This window comes from Felis catus, chromosome E1, assembly GCF_018350175.1.
Source record: "Felis catus isolate Fca126 chromosome E1, F.catus_Fca126_mat1.0, whole genome shotgun sequence".
NCBI lineage: Eukaryota > Metazoa > Chordata > Mammalia > Carnivora > Felidae > Felis > Felis catus.
The window spans coordinates 5,754,351-5,772,175 of NC_058381.1; the positions used below are offsets into that span (position 1 = coordinate 5,754,351).

Sequence of the window (17,825 nt, forward strand, 5' to 3'; positions counted from 1 at the left end):
CTGTCAGCACAGAGCCCGACGCAGGGCTCGAACTCACAAGCCGTGAGATCATGACCTGAGCCGAAGTCGGACGCTTAACCAACTGAGCCCCCCAGGCGCCCCTAGTTCTAAGTATTTTTAATACCCGTTATGATGTGTTTATATATATATTTAATATTTTCACACATACGGTTCTTCCAGATATATATATTTTTTAAGTTTTTCATTTTAACCCCAGGATGGTCCATATACAGTGTGATATTAGATTCAGATGTCCAATATAGCGATTCAACGCTTCGTATAGTACTCAGGGCCGATCATGGTAAATGTATGCTTAGTCCCCATCACTCGTTTCACCCATCACCCCTCCCACCTCCACTCTGGTGACCATCAGTCTGTTCTCTACAGTTAAGAGTCTGCTTTGTGGTTTGTCTCCTTTTCCTTTAGTTTGTTTCGTTTCTTAAATTTCACGTACAAGCAAAGTTATATGCTATTTGTCATTCTCTGACCTGTTTCGCTTAGCCTTATACTCTCTAGCTTCCTCTGTGTTGTTGCAAATGGCAAGATTTCATTCTTTTCATAGCTGAATAATATTCCATTGTGTGTGTGTGTGTGTGTGTGTGTGTGTGTGTGTGTGTATCTATCTCACCTCTTCTTTATCCATTCATCAGTTGATGGACACTTGAGCTGCTTCCATAGTTTGGCTGTTATAAATAGTGCTGCTGTAAACATACAGCCGCATATATCCTTTCTAATTAGTATTTTGTATTTGGGGGGTAAATACCCAGTAGTGTGATTACTGGATCATAGGGCAGTTCTCTTTTTAACTTAAAAATTTTTTTTAATGTTATTTATTTTTGAGAGAGAGAGACAGAGACAGAGTGTGAGCAGGGGAGGGGCAGAGAGAGAGGGAGACACGGAATCCAAAGCGGGCTCCAGGCTCTGAGCCGTCAGCACAGAGCCTGACATGGGGCTGAAACTCATGAACTGTGAGATCATGACCTGAGCCGAAGTCAGCTGTTTAACTGACTGAGCCACCCAAATGCCCCTATTTTTAACTTTAAAAAAAATGTTAATTTAGTTTTGAAAGAAAGAGACCATGCAAGCAGGGGAGGGACAGAAGAAGAGGGAGAGACAGAATCTGAAGCAGCTCCATGCTGAGCAAGGAGCCCATCATGGGGGCTTGATCTCATGACCATGAGATCATGACCATGAGATCATGACCTGGGCCAAAATAAAGACTCGGATGCTTAACCAACTGAGCCACCCAGGTGCCCCTATTTTTAAGTTTTTCAGGAACCTCCATACCGTTTTCCAGAGTGGCTGCACCAATTTGCATTCCCACCAACAGTGCAGGAAGGTTCCCCTTTCCCCATATTCTCACCAACACCTGTTATATCCTGTGTTGTTGACTTTAGCCTTTCTGACTGGTATGAGGTGATACGTCATTGTGGTTTTGATTTGCATTTCCCTGATGATGAGTGATGTTGAGCATCTTTTCATGTGTCTGTTGGCCATCTGTAGGTCATCTTTGGAGATCTGTCCATGGCATCCGCCCATTTTTACTTGGATTATTGTTTTTTGGGGTGTTGAATTGTACAAATTCATATAGTTTGGATACTAACCCTCTATTGGATATGTCCTTTGCAAATATCTTTTGCCATTCAGTATATTGTCTTTTAGTTTCATTGATTGTTTCCTATGCTGTGCAGAAGCTTTGTTTGTGTTTTGATGTCGCCCAATAGTTTATTTTTGCTTTTGTTTCCTTTGCCTCAGGAGACTTAGCTAGAAAGATGTGATTAGGCCACTGTCAGAAAAATCACTGCCTGTGTTCTCCTCTAGGATTTTTATGATTTCAGGTCTCACGTTTAGTGTTGAATCTATTTTGAGTTTATTTTTGTGTCTGGTGTAAGAAAGTGGTCCAGTTTCATTCTTTTGCATGTAGCTGTCCAGGTTTCCCAGCACCATTTGTTGAAGAGACTTTTTTCTCGTTGCATATTCTTGCCTCTTTTGTTGAACATTGACTGACCATATAACCGTGGGTTTGTTTCTGGGCTTTCTATCCTGTTCCGTTGATCTATGTGTCTGTTTTTGTGCCAGTACCATACTGTTTTGATTACTGGAGCTTTGTAGTATAACTTGAAATCCAGAATTGTGATGCCTCTAGCTTTGTTTTTCTTTTTAAAGATCGTTTTGGCTGTTTGGATTCTTTCGGGGTTCCTTACAAATTTTAAGATTATTTGTTGTAGTCCTGTGAAAAATGCTGTAGTATTTTGGTAGGGATTGCATTAAGTCTGTAGATTGCTTTGGGTGGTATGGGCATTTTATTTTTTATTAAAAAAAATTTTTTTTTAACATTTATTTATTTTTGAGAGACAGAAACAGAGAATGAGCAGGGGGGGGCAGAGAGAGAGGGAGACACAGAATCCGAAGCAGGCTCCAGGCTCCGAGCCATCAGCACAGAGTCCAACGCGGGGCTCGAACCCACAATCCGTGAGATTGCGACCTGAGCCGAAGTCGGTGGCTTCACTGACTGAGCCACCCAGGCACCCCAGGGTAGTATGGGCATTTTAACAATATTTGTTCTTCTAGTTCATGACCACGTGATACCTTTCCATTTGTCCGTGTCATCTTTAGTTTCTTTCATCCGCATTTTATAGTTTATAGGACATAGATCTTTCACCTCCTTGATTAAGTTTATTCCTAGGTATTTTATTATTTTTGGTACAATTGTAAATGGGATTGTTTTCTTAATTTCTCTTTCTGTTGCTTCACTATTGATGTATAGAAATGCAACGGGTTCGTGTATGTTGATCTTGTGTCCTGTGACCTTATTGAATTCATTTATCAATTCTAGTAGTTTTCTGGTGGCATCTTTGGGATTTCCCATATATAGTGTCATGTCATCTGAAGTGAAAGTTTCACTACTTCCTTACTAATCTGGATACCTTTTATTTATTTTTCTTGTTCATTTGCCGTGGCTAGGACTTCCAGTACTATGTTGAATAAAAGTGGTGAGTGGACATCCTTGTCTTGTTCCTGATCCTTGGGGTGAAAGCTCTTGGGTTTTCACCATAGAGTATGATGTTAGCTGTGAGGTTTTCATATATGGCCTTTATTATGTTGAGGTATAGTCCCTCTAAGACTAGTTTGTTGAGGGTTTTGATCATGAATGGACGTTATACGTTATTAAGTGCTTTTTCTGCCTCTTTTGAAATGATCATATGGTTCTTATTTTTCTTAATGTGATGTGTCATGTTGATTGATTTGCAATTATTGAACCACCGTTGCATCCTGGGAATCCACTCGATCATGGAAAATGACTTTTTTAATGTATTGCTGGATTTGGTTTGCTAATATTTTGTTGAGGATTTTTGCATGTGTGTTAATCATACATGTTGGCCTATAGCATGGGTGTGGGTGGGTGTGGGTGTGTGGGTGGTATCTTTTCTGGTTTGGATATCAGGTAATGCAGATCTTGTAGAATGAATTTGGAAGTTTTCCTTCTATTTTTTTGGAATAATTTGAGAAGAATAAGTATTCATTCTTTAAATATTTGGTAGAATTCACCTGTGAAGCCATCTGGTCCTGGACTTTTGTTTTTCTGGGAGTTTTTTGATTACTGATTCAATTTCATTGCCGGTAATTGGTTTGTTTAAATTTTCTGTTTCTTCCTTGTTTAGTTTTGTGAGGCTATATGTTTCCAGGAATTTATGCATTTCTTCTAGGTTGTCCAATTTGCTGGTATATCATTTTTCATAATCTCCCATCATCTTTTGTATTTCTGTGATGTCAATTATTTCTCCTGTTTGATCTGATTTTGAGTTCTCTCTCTCTCTCTCTGTCTCTCCTCTCTCTCTTTGTCTCTCTCTCTCTCCTCTCTCTCTCTCTCTCTCCTCTCTCTCTCCTCTCTCTCTCTCTCTCTCTCTCTCTCTTCTCTCTCTCTCTCTCTCTCTCTCTCTCTCTCTCTCTCTCTCTCTCGGTGAGTCTGGCTAAAGGTTTATCAAGTGTGTTGATCTTTTCAACGAACCAGCTCCTGGTTTCATTGAGGTGTTCTATGGCTTTTCTAGTTGTTATTTGATTTATTCCTTCTCTAATCTTTGTTGTTGCCTTCCTTCTACTGTTTTTGGGTTTTGTGGGTTCTTATTCTAGCTCCTTAGGTGTAAGATTATTTATTTGAAATTTTTCTTGCTTCTTAAGTTTGGCCTGTATTACTATAAACTTCCCTCTTAGAACCACTTTTGCTGCGTGCCAAAGATTTTGGACCATTCTGTTTTCATTTTCATTTGTCTCCATGGATTTTTGGATTTCCTTTTTGATATCTTGGTTGACCCATTCATTGTTTAGTAGCATGTCCTTTAATCTCCATGAATTTGTGTTCTTTCCAGATTTTTTTCTTAGGATTGATTTCTAGTTTCATAGCATTGTGGTCAGAAAAGATGCATGGAATAACTTCAGTCTCCTTGAATTTGTTGACATGTGTTTTGTGGCCTAATATGTGCTCTATCCTGAAGAATGTTCCATGTGCACTTGAAAAGAATGCATATTCTGCTGTTTTAGGATGGAATGTTGTGAATATATCTAATGCATCTGGTCCCACGTGTCCTTCAAAGCCACTGTTTCCTCATTCATACTCTGTTTGGATGGTCTGTCCATTGATATAAGTGGGGTGTTAAAGGTCTCTACTATTATTGTATTACTATCGATTATTTCCTTTGTTTGCTATTAACTGTTTTAAGTATTTTGGGGCCTTCATGTTGGGTGCATAAATATTCACAACTGTTACATCTCATTGGATTGTCCCATCAGTGATTACATAGTGTCTTTCTTTGTCTCTTGTTATCATCTTTGTTTTAATATCTATTTTGTCTAATACAGTAATTGCTAACCTGGCTTTCTTTCCACATTCATTTGTATGATAAATGTTTCTCCATCCCCTCACTTTCAGTCTTTAGGTGTCTTTGGGTCTGAAATGAGTCTCCTGTAGGCAGCATATAGGTGGGTCTTGTTTTCTTTTCGGTCACCCTATGTCTTTTGATTGGAGCATTTAACCCGTGGACATTCAAAGCAATTATTGATAGGTATGTATTTATTGCCATTTTGTTACTTGTTTTATGGTTGTTTTTGTAGTTCTTCTCTGTTTCTTCTCTTGCTCTCTTCTCTCATTGTAAGTTGGCTTTATCTTTACTGATATATATGGAGTCCTTTCTCTTCATTTTTTTTTTTTGCATATCTATCACCGGTTTTTGATTTGTGGTTACCGTTAGACTTCTATGTGACATCTTCTGCATATAACAGACTATGGTAAGTTGATGGTTGCTTAATTTTGAACCCAATCTTCACTCCTCTCCCCTCCTTGTTTTAGGTATATGGTGTCATATTTTAATCCTTTTATTTTGTGAGTCCCTGGACTGATTTTTACAGATATACTTACTTTTACTGTGTTGTGCTTCCTACTTTCCTTAGTCTTGCTTATGGTCTTTCCTTTCCACTCAGAGTCCCCTTTAACATTTCTTGTAGGGCTGGTTTGTGGTCATGAATTCCTTTAAACTTTGTTGGTTTGAGAAACTCTTTATTTCTCCTTCTATTCTGAATGACTGCCTTGCTGGATAGAACATTCTTGGCTGCAGGCTTTTTCCTTTCAACACTTTGAATATATCATTCTACTCCCTTCTGACTTGCAAAGTTTCTGCTGAAAAATCTGCTCATAGCCTTATGGGGTTTCCCTTGTATGTAACTGCTCTCTTTTTTGCTTTAAAAATTCTCTCTTTAGTGCTACTTTTTGCCATCTTAATTACTACATGTCTTAGTGTGGACCTCCTTGCACTGATTTTGTTGGAGGATCTCCGTGCCTTCTGGATCCGAGTTTCTGTTTCCTTCCCCAGATTTGGGAAAATTTCAGCTATTATGTCTTCAAATAAATGTTCTGTCACCCTTTTCTTTCTCTTCTCCTTCTAGGATGACTATAATGCACATGAAATTATGCTTGATGGTATCACTGAGGTCTCTCAGTCTATTCTTATTTTGCATAATTGGTTTTCACTCACCTGCTCAACTTGAAGACTTTCCATTATTCTGTCTTCCAGGTCATTGATTTATTCTTCTACCTCATCTTGTCTGCTGTTTATTCTGTTTAGCATATTTTTATTTCATTCATCATGTACTTCATCTCTGATTAGTTCCTTTTTGTCGCACTGCTAAGGATCTCACTGATATCCTCCACTCTTTTCTCAAATCCAGTGAGCATCTTTATGACTATTACTTTAAATTCTCTATCAGACATATTACTTACGTCAGTTTTGCTTGGGTCTCTTGCTGTGGTTTGGTCCTGTTCTTTCATTTGGGACATAGTCCTCTGTCTCCTCATTTTATCTAACTCTGTGTCTGTTTCTCTGTGTTAGGACAGACAGCTGTTTACTGCACTTGAAAGTAGTACAGTGAAGAAGGAGGACCCTCTTCTTATGAAGAAGAGGTTCTACAGTTCCTGGTAGTGCAGTGTCCCCTGTTCACCAGAACCTGGTGCTTCAGGGATGTGTCCTATGTGTGATGTGTGTGCCCATCTGTTGTGGCCGAGTCGCTTTTTCCTTCAGTCCAGTCATCTGCGGTGATTCTCCTTGCTTACTCTGGGCAGGGTTTGGTTCCTGTGGTGTTAATGGGCCACTCTTAGGATGCCTTGGACTTGACTTGAGTCAGACCAGGCGTTTGCCAGAGATGCAATAGCACCAAACTGCATGCCACCTTCCCTGTGTTGTCCCCTGAGAATCTTTCATTGGTGGTCGGGGCCTGCGGTCAGACCAGATGTCCGTCTCCAGCCCACTGCCGGGGCCACAGGCCGACTGCTGTGGGTGGCTGTCTTTCCCCCTCCGGGGAAGAAGTCCCTTTGGGGTGGTGCTGGCCACCATATGGACTGCTCGCACACTCCCAGGCCTGTGGCATTGCCTTGTGTGGGCTCTGGCCAAGAGTGTATTGGGGAGCATGGTAACCAAACACAACATGGTGGGAACAGAATGGCGGGGCAGCTGAGCTAGCAAGTTAGGTAGCAAGTTCCACATGTGGCTGTGTGTTTATGCTGGGGGGTGGGGGAAGGAACTGGCACCTGCCAGTTTCTTGGTTCCTGGAGGAGTTCCCCAGCTATTTCTGTGTCTCTGGGACATGCTGTAACATTAGTAAGTAACTCTCCCTCGTATATCCCCCAGGCACCTTGCAAAGTGCTGCTTCTCTGCTGCATCTCCTTGGGCTTTTTGTTGTGCTGTCTCTTTAAGGGCAGGTACTCAGTTTCCCCTTGGCCTCCCGGCCCTCACAGAGCCAAGCCCACTGACTTTTTAAAAGTCCAGGTTTCAAGTTCCACTAGTTGTAAGAACTCACAAAATTTAAACCCTCTGGTTTTCAAAGCCTAATATTACGAGGATTAATTGTCTCCATGTGGGCTCTCTGGTGGGGGGTGGGGGGTGTGTTTCTCTCCCTTCACTGTGCCCTCAGTTTCCTCCCTCCTGTGGACAGTCTGGAAAGTCCATGTAGTTCTGACCATGTCTTTGCCCTTCCTACCCTCTTGGATGTGGCCTCTTCTATTTAGTTATATTCTACTTTGATGGAAGCTTGTCAATTTCGCCTTGTAATTCTGTCACTTTTTGCTTCGTATATTTTAAGGTTGTGTTACATGAGCATACACAGCTTGACTTTTTGTATCTTTCCAGCAAATTGGAACTTTCAGCCACACATTAAAATCGTCTTTATTACTAACTATATTTCTCATATTAAAGCCTGTTTTGTCTTATATTAATATAACTAAACCAATTTCCTCTGTATGATATGAGCTTGGCGTCGCTCATTGTATCCTTTGACTTTTAATCTTTCTGCGCCTGTATATTCGAGATTACTTTTTAATGATCGGCATAGAACTGAATGTTTTATTCACCTTAATATATATCTTTTAGCTGGGGGGGGGTTGTTCATTAATATCTATTCTGCTACCATTTTATTATATAGTTTCTATTCTTTTTTTTTTCTTGCCTCCTTTGAGGTTGAATTTTACATTGTTTTTTTTTTTTTTAATTCTCTTTTTTTCCTTGTGCTAATTTGGATGTTATATGATCGAGGTCTGCTGTTCTTATGGTTACCATAGCTATTTAAAATTTTTTTTTAACGTTTATTTATTTTTGAGACAGAGAGAGACAGAGCATGAACAGGGGAGGGGCAGAGAGAGAGGGAGACAGAATCGGAAGCAGGCTCCGGGCTTCAAGCCATCAGCCCAGAGCCCGACGTGGGGCTCGAACGCACCGACAGTGAGATCGTGACCTGAGCCGAAGTCGGACGCGTAACCGACTGAGCCACCCAGGCGCCCCTACCATAGCTATTTTAATAAGCATCCTTGAAAGGAATAAATGTGTCAGTACTGGTACTCTCCTCACAGTCAATAGGAAGTCTTTAGAATAGTTTGATCTCAACCATTGATTCATCAAATTATGTTCTCCTTCCCAGCGATTTCGGTTATGCTCTATTATTTATTTAATCACCACAATTCTACTTCATTTTTATACACTCAATGTTTATTTAAATCTGCCTACATATTTACCAATACCTTTTGCTCGTCGCATCTTTCTACACTACAGACCACTTTCCTGAGTTACGGTCATTAGAAGTTCCATTATTTTAAGAGTCTATCGGTGAAATTCTCATTCTTTCTTTGCCTGAAAATGCATGTATTTTCTGCTTTTACTTGGGGGCAAAAATGGCTTTGTAGACAAGGGATTTCTAGGATAAAAGCTCTTTTCTGTGAGTTTATTGAAAACAGCATTCCACCGTGTTCCAGACGCCATTTTTACGTCTGAGTACTCAGCCATCTGCATTTTGGGGGGATTTTTGCTTTTTGGTTTGGTTGGTTTGGTTTGGTTTGGTAGAAGTCAGTCTTTGCTCTACAGCTAATTGGCTAATTTTAAGATCTGCATTTCCTTTTTGGTAAAGGTATCAGTAGGAAGGACCTTGAGGGTTTCTTGATATGCCGCCTGGAATTTGGTGGGTTTTCTCGAACTTACATTGTCTTTCGGCAATTCGAGAAAATTCTCAGCCGAGATCTCAGAGGTTGCTTCTTGCTCATTCTCTCTCTCTTGCTTTCTTCTGAGCTCTTACTAAACTTACGTGAGGGTTTTTTTTTGTTGTCACCATCGTCCATGTATTTTAATGAATTTCATAATTTACAGCTTTCTGTCTCCACTGCAGTTTGGATAACGTCTCCGCTTTTATCACCCAGTGGTCTCATTCTCTCAGCTTTGTTTAGATCTCCCGTTGAATCCATTCATTGAGCTTTAAATTTTAATTATACGTTCCAGTTTTAGACCTTCTGTTTCATTTTTATAAAATTTTGCTTACTCATTTTTGTATTTTCTTGTTCTTTGCTCAAATATCAAGGGTTCTCTTTCATTCAATTTTTTCAGTTTTTTAAAAAATTTTTAAAAAATGCTTATTTTTGAGAGAGAGACAGATTGTCGGTGGGAGAGAAGCAGAGAGAAAGGGAGACAGAATCAGGCCTGAAGCAGGCTTCAGGCTCCAAGCCGTCAGCCCAGAGCCCGATGCAGGGCTGGAACCCACGAACTGCGAGATCATGACCTGAGCTGAAGTCCGATGCTGAACTGACTGAGCCACCCAGGTGCCCCTCAATTTTTTTCAGTTTTAGAGTACATTCATTAGAAGATGATCTTAAGACAACTTCTGCTTTGACAGTTTAAAACTGTTTTGTTTCTCTGTGCCATAGATTAAGGGTAACATAAAGACCTACCAACAATTATTAGCTTCTTTCTCCTGGAATTGGCTGTCGGCGTAGCACAGTATGATCATTTTTGAATTGCTAAAACACATATTAAAGGCTTTGTCTGCTTCTCTTCACAAAGTAATGCCATCACAGCCTATAATTTTCAGTAAGTTTTGTCACTTCTCAGAAGGCAAAGGTCCATGCACGATCACAGAGTCTGGATATATTTGGAGAGCCTCTGAAATCGCCTCTCTTCCTGCCAGTTCAGGCAATGCTGAATTTATATTAGAACTTAAAATACGAGGTCAGGGGCAGGAACTGTGACCTATGGAGACTAGGTGCTTATTTAGGCTTCTGAAGGGTGATTCCTAACAGCGAACATTTCTGCCTCTTTAAGTTTTGTTTATTTAAGTGATCTCTACACCCAACATGGGGCTCGAACTCCCAACCCTGAGATCAAGAGTCACACGCTCTTCCGACCAAGCCACGTAGGCGCCTCGAGAGCATTTCCGTCTTAACTGATACATTGTGCTCAGAAGGATGAAGGTATTTTTTCTGAGTCTTGAATTGGTGTCTGAGAAACTACGAGGAAGGCACTTTTTCCTGCTACATGGGTCAGAGACAATGAAGCAAGACACTTCAACAGGAACTTCTTGTTGTTTTTAAATATGTTAAAGATTGCGATTTTATAGTTGGGCTTCCAATATTTGAAGTCTTTGCAGGTTGGATCCCACTGCTTCTGCTGGCTCCGACTCTTGGTGACTTTTTTCCTTGTGTATTTTATGACTTTTGATTGTCAGCGTCACGTTCCTTGGGATTTTATTTGCGGGAATCCTTTGAGGATTGGAATCTGGTTGCATTCCTCCAGGAGAGATCTGTATCTGTTTCTGCCAGTCTTCGAGGGGCTCTTCCAACCCCAGACCACTTACACTTCAACTTGCAGGGGTGTACTTAGTGCCCAGGAGAAAGCAGGAAACTTCCATCCTTGCCCTTTCTGTGTTTTGTTTCTCATACGCCCTCACGGTGTCGCGATTTCACATGCGGCTTCCTACCAGCCTCCTCACCTCGTGGGGGCCCCAGGCTGAATCACCAGGTCCCCACGTCCCACAAAGCAATCAGAATAGCAGCTCAAGGTCTCCAGTGTTGAGGAGAAACCATCACAGGAAAGACCGCTGGGGGCCTTACTCAGTGCTTGCTTTCACTACACCTTCAGCCTCCAGAGATTCCTTGATTTCTTGCCACTTTAGCGACGCATTTTCACGGCTTGGGCGGAGGGGTTATTTATCCATATTATCGCATGCGTTGTACAGTCGTCTCCAACTTCCTCTCCCGCTTACTCGGCAGTCAGGGCTTTCCGGGACCACTCCACCGAAACCACCCTTGTCAAGGTCACCAGTGATGGCCACATGGCCGAATCCTGTGGCCATGACCACCTTTATCTTACTCGTACCCATCAGCAGCGTTTGGCATAGCTGATTATTCTGTCTTTCCCAAAGAGCTTCTTCGTGTGGCTTTCGGGATACCTCACTTTTATTATTTTTCTTCGGTCTCACTGGCCGTGCCCTCTTGGTCTCTTTGGCTGGGCTCATCTCCTCTTCTAGGCATCAAGATGTTAGCATTTCCGAAATCTCAATCCTGAACTCTATCTACATTCTCATTCCAGATGATACCTAACTCGTCCCTGTAAATGCACCTGTGTGCCGATAACTACCCAATTTATATTTTCAGCCTCAGCTCTCCGGAAACCAAGACTTCCAGGCAACTGACCCACAGATATCCCCCACTAGGTGTCCAGTGTCTGTGAGGCATCTCACACACAATACGTTTAAGACTTACTCCTCCTCCACCTTCTCCGTCCAAAAAAACCCCAGTCTTCGCCAGTTCTTCCCCAAATCTGTACATGACATCACCATTGACCCCGTCACCAGGAGTTGTTACTGATTTCTGTCATCCCCTAGTGTCTCCCCTCCAGTCCATCAGTGGGTCCTCTAGCATCTCCGTGTGAAATTACCTTGAACCTGACCACCGCTCCAGTCCACCTTCCAGGCCAAAGTCAACATCATCATCATCTTCTGTCACAACCATTAGAGCCCCTAAATGCCCTCCTGGCTTCCATTCCTGTCTCTCCATATCCAATGCCACCATCACCACCTCCGGCTACAACTTGTTCTCTGCCAGCTACAGATCTTTTGAAAATATACTTCTCCGGGGCCTGGGTGGCTCAGTTGGTTGAGCGTCCGACTTCGGCTCAGGTCATGATCTCACGGTTCGTGGGTTCGAGCCCCGCGTCGGGCTCTGTGCTGACAGCTCGGAGCCTGGAGCCTGGAGCCTGCTTCAGATTCTGTGTCTCCCTCTCTCTCTCTGCCCCTCCCCTGCTCATGCTCTGTCTCTCCTTGTCTCAAAAATAAAACATTAAAAAAAATTTTTTTTTGAAAACATACTTCTCCAACTCAGATTTCTCGTGCTAACGATGAAATCTGGACTCCTCGCCCTGGCGAACAAGGCCCTGCAGCGTCTGGCCCCTGTTGATTCCCTCACCCCTCCTCCGTGATTCCCTGATTCCTCTTCTGTTTCTGCCCGCTGACCTTTCTCCTTTCCTTCAAATATGTCAGACTGAATCCAGCCTCGGTGCCTTCACTCGTGCTGTGCCCTGTACTCAAAAGCTCTTCTCCCGTTTCTTTCTGTGGCTTACTCCTTCACACAATTTCCATTTCTGCTCAAATAGCACCTCTGTAGAAAGGCCTTCACTGACCACTCCACAGAAAATTGGACTCTCCTTAGTCTCTGTCCCCTTATAGCTCTCAAAGCCATGTGAAACTATGCAATTTATTTCATTGATTTGTTTCCTATTTTTCCCATGAGAATGTACGCTTTATAAAGTCAGAGCCTTCGTTTCCCTTATTTATCATTCTTTTTTTTTATGTTTTTTTTTTAACATTTATTCACCTTTGAGAGACAGAGCACAAGTGGGGGAGGGGCAGAGAGAGGAAGACACAGAATCCGAAGCAGGCTCCAGGCTCCGAGCTGTCAGCATAGAGCCCCATGCAGGGCTCGAACCCGTGAACCGTGAGATCATGACCTGAGCTGAAGTCAGCTGCTTAACCGACTGAGCCACCCAGGCACCCACCTCTCATTTATCATTCTGTCTCCAGAAACTGGAGGCACGGTTGGGCTCAAATATTTGATACATTGATCTATCTCATGCTATGTAATAGATGCTCAATAAATATTTTTGAAATAAAGACTGAATCTCACTTAACTCCCACCATAACCAGTGAGTTTTTCCAATCATATAGGTGAGGAAACTGAGGCCCAGAGATGTTAAATGACTTGGCCGTGGTTACACATCTAGTGAGCGTCCAAATCAAACCCAAGTGTGGTATGACTTTCGAGGCCATGATATTTTTTTTTTCCCCAGTGTTTTGAAATTTTTTTTCCTAAATTTCACCTTGAAATAATGTCAGACTTAAAAAAAAAAAAAGTTGCCAGAACGGTACAGAGCTCACATGTACCTTCCCTGAGCTTTCTCAAATGATGTCATCTTCTCTAATCATAATGTAGTTATCAAAACCAGAAAGTTGATGTTGGTGTAGAACTAGTTTCTGATGTACAGGCCTTCTTCCCATTTCACCAGTTGCCCCGCTAACGTGTCGTCTCTCCTCCGGCGCGGAGATCCCGGTCTCTGTCTTTCACGGCCGTGAAAACATGACCGTGACCCTTCCGAAGAGGACCGCGTTCTCACCGTCAGGGTCTAGTGTATGCACGGTGCTAGGCACATGGAAAGTGTCTGGCCATGATGGCTGTTCCTGTCGGGGAAATAAATCAGCCTTCCTTTTGAGGAGTGGGAGGGGAAGGCTTCTTCACGTTCTGTTTGCTTTGCTTAGCTTGGCCGACCTTGAAGCGTTTATAAGAAAGACCGAGAGCGGCATGCTCAAGCAAGTTGAAAAAGGAGATTTCAAAGGATTGGTGGAGATTATGGGACACCTTGTGGCTCTGAAAGAGCGGCAGAACAGCACTGATGAGATGTTCGAGCCCTTGAAGCACACTCTTGAGCTGCTAAAGACCTATGAACAAGAATTGCCGGAAACGGTGTTTAAGCAGCTGGAGGTCAGTGCACAGTTCGTGTCCTGAGTAAAAGAAACAGAGAGAAAGCTTCTGGACCGCAGAGTGGGGTGAGGTTGGGGCGAGGTGAACGAGAAACGGGGCTGGGTGAGGACCCAAGGCTCGCGATTTGGAGCCGTCCGTGTAACGGCTGTGCGCTCTCTAGTGCCTTCCGGAAACTCCGTAAATGCGAAACGGCACAATGTTGGCGACGGATGGGACGATTGGTGTGGGCGAAGGGTTTTGGCGGTTTCGTTTTGTTTTGTGTTTTCTTTTTTAGGGATGACTGAAAGTTTTGATTCGGAGAAAGGAAAGCAAGTCTGAGAAGTGTTAGGATGACCTTAAGGGGATGTGGGGCCTGAAAGAAAACATTCAAGCAGTACTCTGAGGCAATACAGAAAAAGGGCACAGGTTCCTGGGTCAGAGGCTGAGGGCAAGAAGGATATGCCAGAGTCAGAAGGAGATGATAGTCAGGCAAGCAGGCGACCACGGAGATGGGTCAGAACTGTAGGGGACGGGCACGCCGTGCCGTGCCGTCACAGTGTGGCATCCTAGCGTTGATAAAGACGTCTGGGCACCTGTCCAGCTTCAGGCCTGCGGGCGATGGGGGGGGGGGGGGGGGGTTAGAGCGTGGGTCTGACCGGACCGTGATCGTCTTCGCAGGAGCTGCCTGAGCAGTGGGACAATGTGAAGAAGATGGCCATCGCTGTGAGGCAGCAGGTGGCCCCGCTGCAGGCCAACGAGGTGGCCGCCCTCCGTCAGAGGTGCTCAGCCTTCGACGTTGAACAGCGGCAGTTCTGGGAGCGATTCCGCAAGGAAGCTCCCTTCAGGTATGGACCCCCCCCCACCCCCACCGCGTCAGCACAGCCTCCTTTCTGGTAAACATGGCGATCTTTGGGTTTCCGAGGGTCTTTCGGTTGAGTTCTTGGATCTTCTGACGTCTAGCAGGGGAAGACTTGTTTCCAGTCTTCCCTCCCACTTAGATCGGCTGGTTAGAACCTGGCGCTGATGTGAGCAGAGCCCTGTATGAGATGACCAAAGGTTGTACAAACACCGTGCCTTAAAAACAGAAGCCTAGAGGCGCCCGGGGGGCTCAGTCGGTTGAGCGTCCGACTCTTGGTTTCGGCTCAGGTCATGATATCACGGTTTATGAGATCGAGCCCTGTGTCGGGTTCTGTGCCAACAGCTCAGAGCCTCCTTGGGATTCTCCCTCTGTCTCCCTCCCTCTCAAATAGATAAACTTAAAAAAAAAAAAAAGTCTCAAAGTTCTGTGTCCCCGAACTGTATGTGATAAAAATCACAAGGTATTTTACAAAGCCACTAGTATTCAAAATACCCACAGACTCGTGTTCTTTTGGTTTAAAAGTGGCTGGGAGCATTTTGAAATAATTTTGGAAGGCACTTTGGAAGACGAAAGGAAGGATTTGAGGGGCGCCTGGGTGGCTCAGTCAGTTAAGCATCTGTCTGCGGCTCAGGTCATGATCTCGTGGTTTGTGACTTTGAGCCCCGTGTCGGGCTTTGTGCTGACGGCTCAAAGCCTGGAACCTGCTTCAGATTCTGTGTCTCCCTCTCTCTCTGCACCCCCCCCCCACTCCCACTCTGTCTCTTTCAAAAATAAATATTAAAAAAAAAAAGGGAAGGATTTGAGGTGAAGGATTTCTTTCTCTCTCTGCTTAGTAATGCTCAGACCCCTCCCCACTCATGATAAGGGGTCTTTACTTAAAACAACTCTAGGACGAATGACCCCATTCACACGTGCTCACATTGTGCACACACGAGTTTCGCACGACTCCTACCTTGGTGGAGAAGTGTACCAGGGGTCTGTGCCTGGTCCTCTGCTCAGTGTCGGTGGCTCCAACCAGGAGAACAAGCTGGTTCTCAATGTCCCGTGTCTGCTGATGCACCAGCTGAGATGGGTCCCCTCCCTTACTCCAGTTCTATGACTCACTTTCTGGTTCCCTCGCTGAGATTCCTGCCGGGTTTCCTCTACGGCTTTGGACGGACGAGCTTAGACGTCTCCGCGCTGGAAAACGCCACGCTGGTGAAGAGTGACAAACCTTTTCACTGTCCAGGGCACTTACCCAGAAAAAGCAACATCACACAGGGAGACAACACGCTAAAGCAACAAATGAAGCCAAAAAAAAAAAAAAAACAAAAAAAAACAAAAACACCACGAAAAAAACAACCATCACAACGTTAGTGGAAGGAAATACGGCGTAATGATTAAGGATGGGGACTCTGGATTCAGGCCGCCTTGCAGCTACTCACAAGTCTGTGACTTACTGTGTGTCAGGAAGCTCACCAGCTCTGAGCTTTAGTTCCCTCGCCTATAAAATGGGGTTCATGATAGTATCCGTCTCCTAAGGTTGTTGACAGAATTAAGAAGTAATCTTTGTGGGGCACCTGGGTGGCTCAGTCAGTTAAGCGTCCGACTCTTGATTTTGGCTGAGGTCATGATCTCGTGGTTAACGAGTTCGAGCCCTGCGTCGGGCTCTGTGCTGACAGCATGACACCTGGCTGGGATCCTCTCTCTCAGAATAAACAAACTGTTTTTTTTTTCAACGTTTATTTATTTTTGGGACAGAGAGAGACAGAGCATGAACGGGGGAGGGGCAGAGGGAGAGGGAGACATAGAATCGGAAACAGGCTCCGGGCTCTGAGCCATCAGCCCAGAGCCTGCCGCGGGGCTCGAACTCACAGACCGCGAGATCGTGACCTGGCTGAAGTTGGACGCTTAACCGACTGTGCCACCCAGGCACCCCAACAAACTATTTTTAAAAATATTTTTAAGTTTATTTTGAGAGACTGCACAAATGGAGAAGGAACAGAGAGAGAGAGAGAAAGAGGAAGGCAGAGAATCCCAAGAGGGAGAGAATCCACGCAGGGCTTGATCTCACGAACTTGTGAGATCGTGACCTGAGCCCAGATCAAGAGTCGGATGCTTAACCGACTGAGCCACCCAGGTGCCCCAATAAATAAATGAGCTTAAAAGAAAAAGAAGTAATCTTTGCAAGTATTTCGCGTAGTATCTGGCACTGAGATGACCAACCATCCTGGTTTTCCCTCGGCCGTTCTGGTTTTAGCACTGGAAGTCTCACATCCAGGGAAGATTCCCTGTTCCAGGCAGATCGGAACTGTCGGTCGCCCAGCATGGCGCACGGGCACGGCCTACCTATCCCTATTCGCCACTCCCCAAACGTACACCGAGTGGCTCCTATCTCCCAATTACCATACCTGGGGCTAGAGAGAACGAGACGAATGTTTCACGAGGCAGGGAACAGCAGAGCAACCTGGGGACAAGACCTCCAGTACTTTGTAAAGGTCCTCAGGTGCTTCCACTGCGCAGCCAAGTTTGAGCCTTGCTGCCCTATGGGGAAGTAACTGGTTCCCTTTTAAGCAATCGTGCCCGGGCGTGAAATTCCAGATGAGTCCACATCCCTTTAGCATAATGGTCTTTGGAGCCGTGCCCTTGCTCCAAGGAAACATCTGTTGCACCACACATTGGTGAAACTCTTTGGGGGCTGTTCTTTCAGAGTCTGAGACATATTCTCTTGACTCTCCTTTGGACATGCAATTGGATATTTGAATTTTAACACCGATCACGCAGAGCCAAAGCTGGCGAGGGGGTTGGGTTATGGAGCTGTGTGATACTTGCTTAGCGTTAACAATCACACCCACGGCAACAGCCGTAAGAAAGAGAGGAAAAGGCACTAATATCTTTGCCTCAACTGTCCCTTACAAATTTTTTCAAGAGAAGGGTCCCAAAGATACGTGGTGAGATGTTTTCCCAAATGGACTCCGGATAACTGCTCGGGAGGACACGACGTCCCTTTGCTGGTGTGATTTTGCGCACCTGTTGGAAACGCGGTATTCCTTCTTCGTAGTTGGGTCGCGTACGTGTGTTGATCGACTGGTGGCGTTTTTGTAACGTGTGATGGCTGCGATTGAGTTTGTTTTCTTTCTTAGCACCCGTATCTGCCGGCTGGGTGGATATTGCTTC

At 44.2% G+C, this 17,825-nt stretch overlaps 1 protein-coding gene across 4 annotated transcripts in view; it reads left to right on the top strand.

Moving 5' to 3' along the window:
* The window catches only part of DNAH9 (dynein axonemal heavy chain 9), a 334,028-nt gene that overhangs the window by 62,137 nt on the left and 254,066 nt on the right, over positions 1–17,825 (top strand). For all 4 annotated transcript variants that reach the window (XM_023244531.2, XM_045045039.1, XM_045045040.1 and 1 more), the window contains 2 exons: positions 13,609–13,831; positions 14,489–14,655. In XM_023244531.2, the coding sequence (XP_023100299.2) occupies positions 13,609–13,831; positions 14,489–14,655 (390 nt within the window). The remainder of the gene's footprint in view (positions 1–13,608; positions 13,832–14,488; positions 14,656–17,825) is intronic.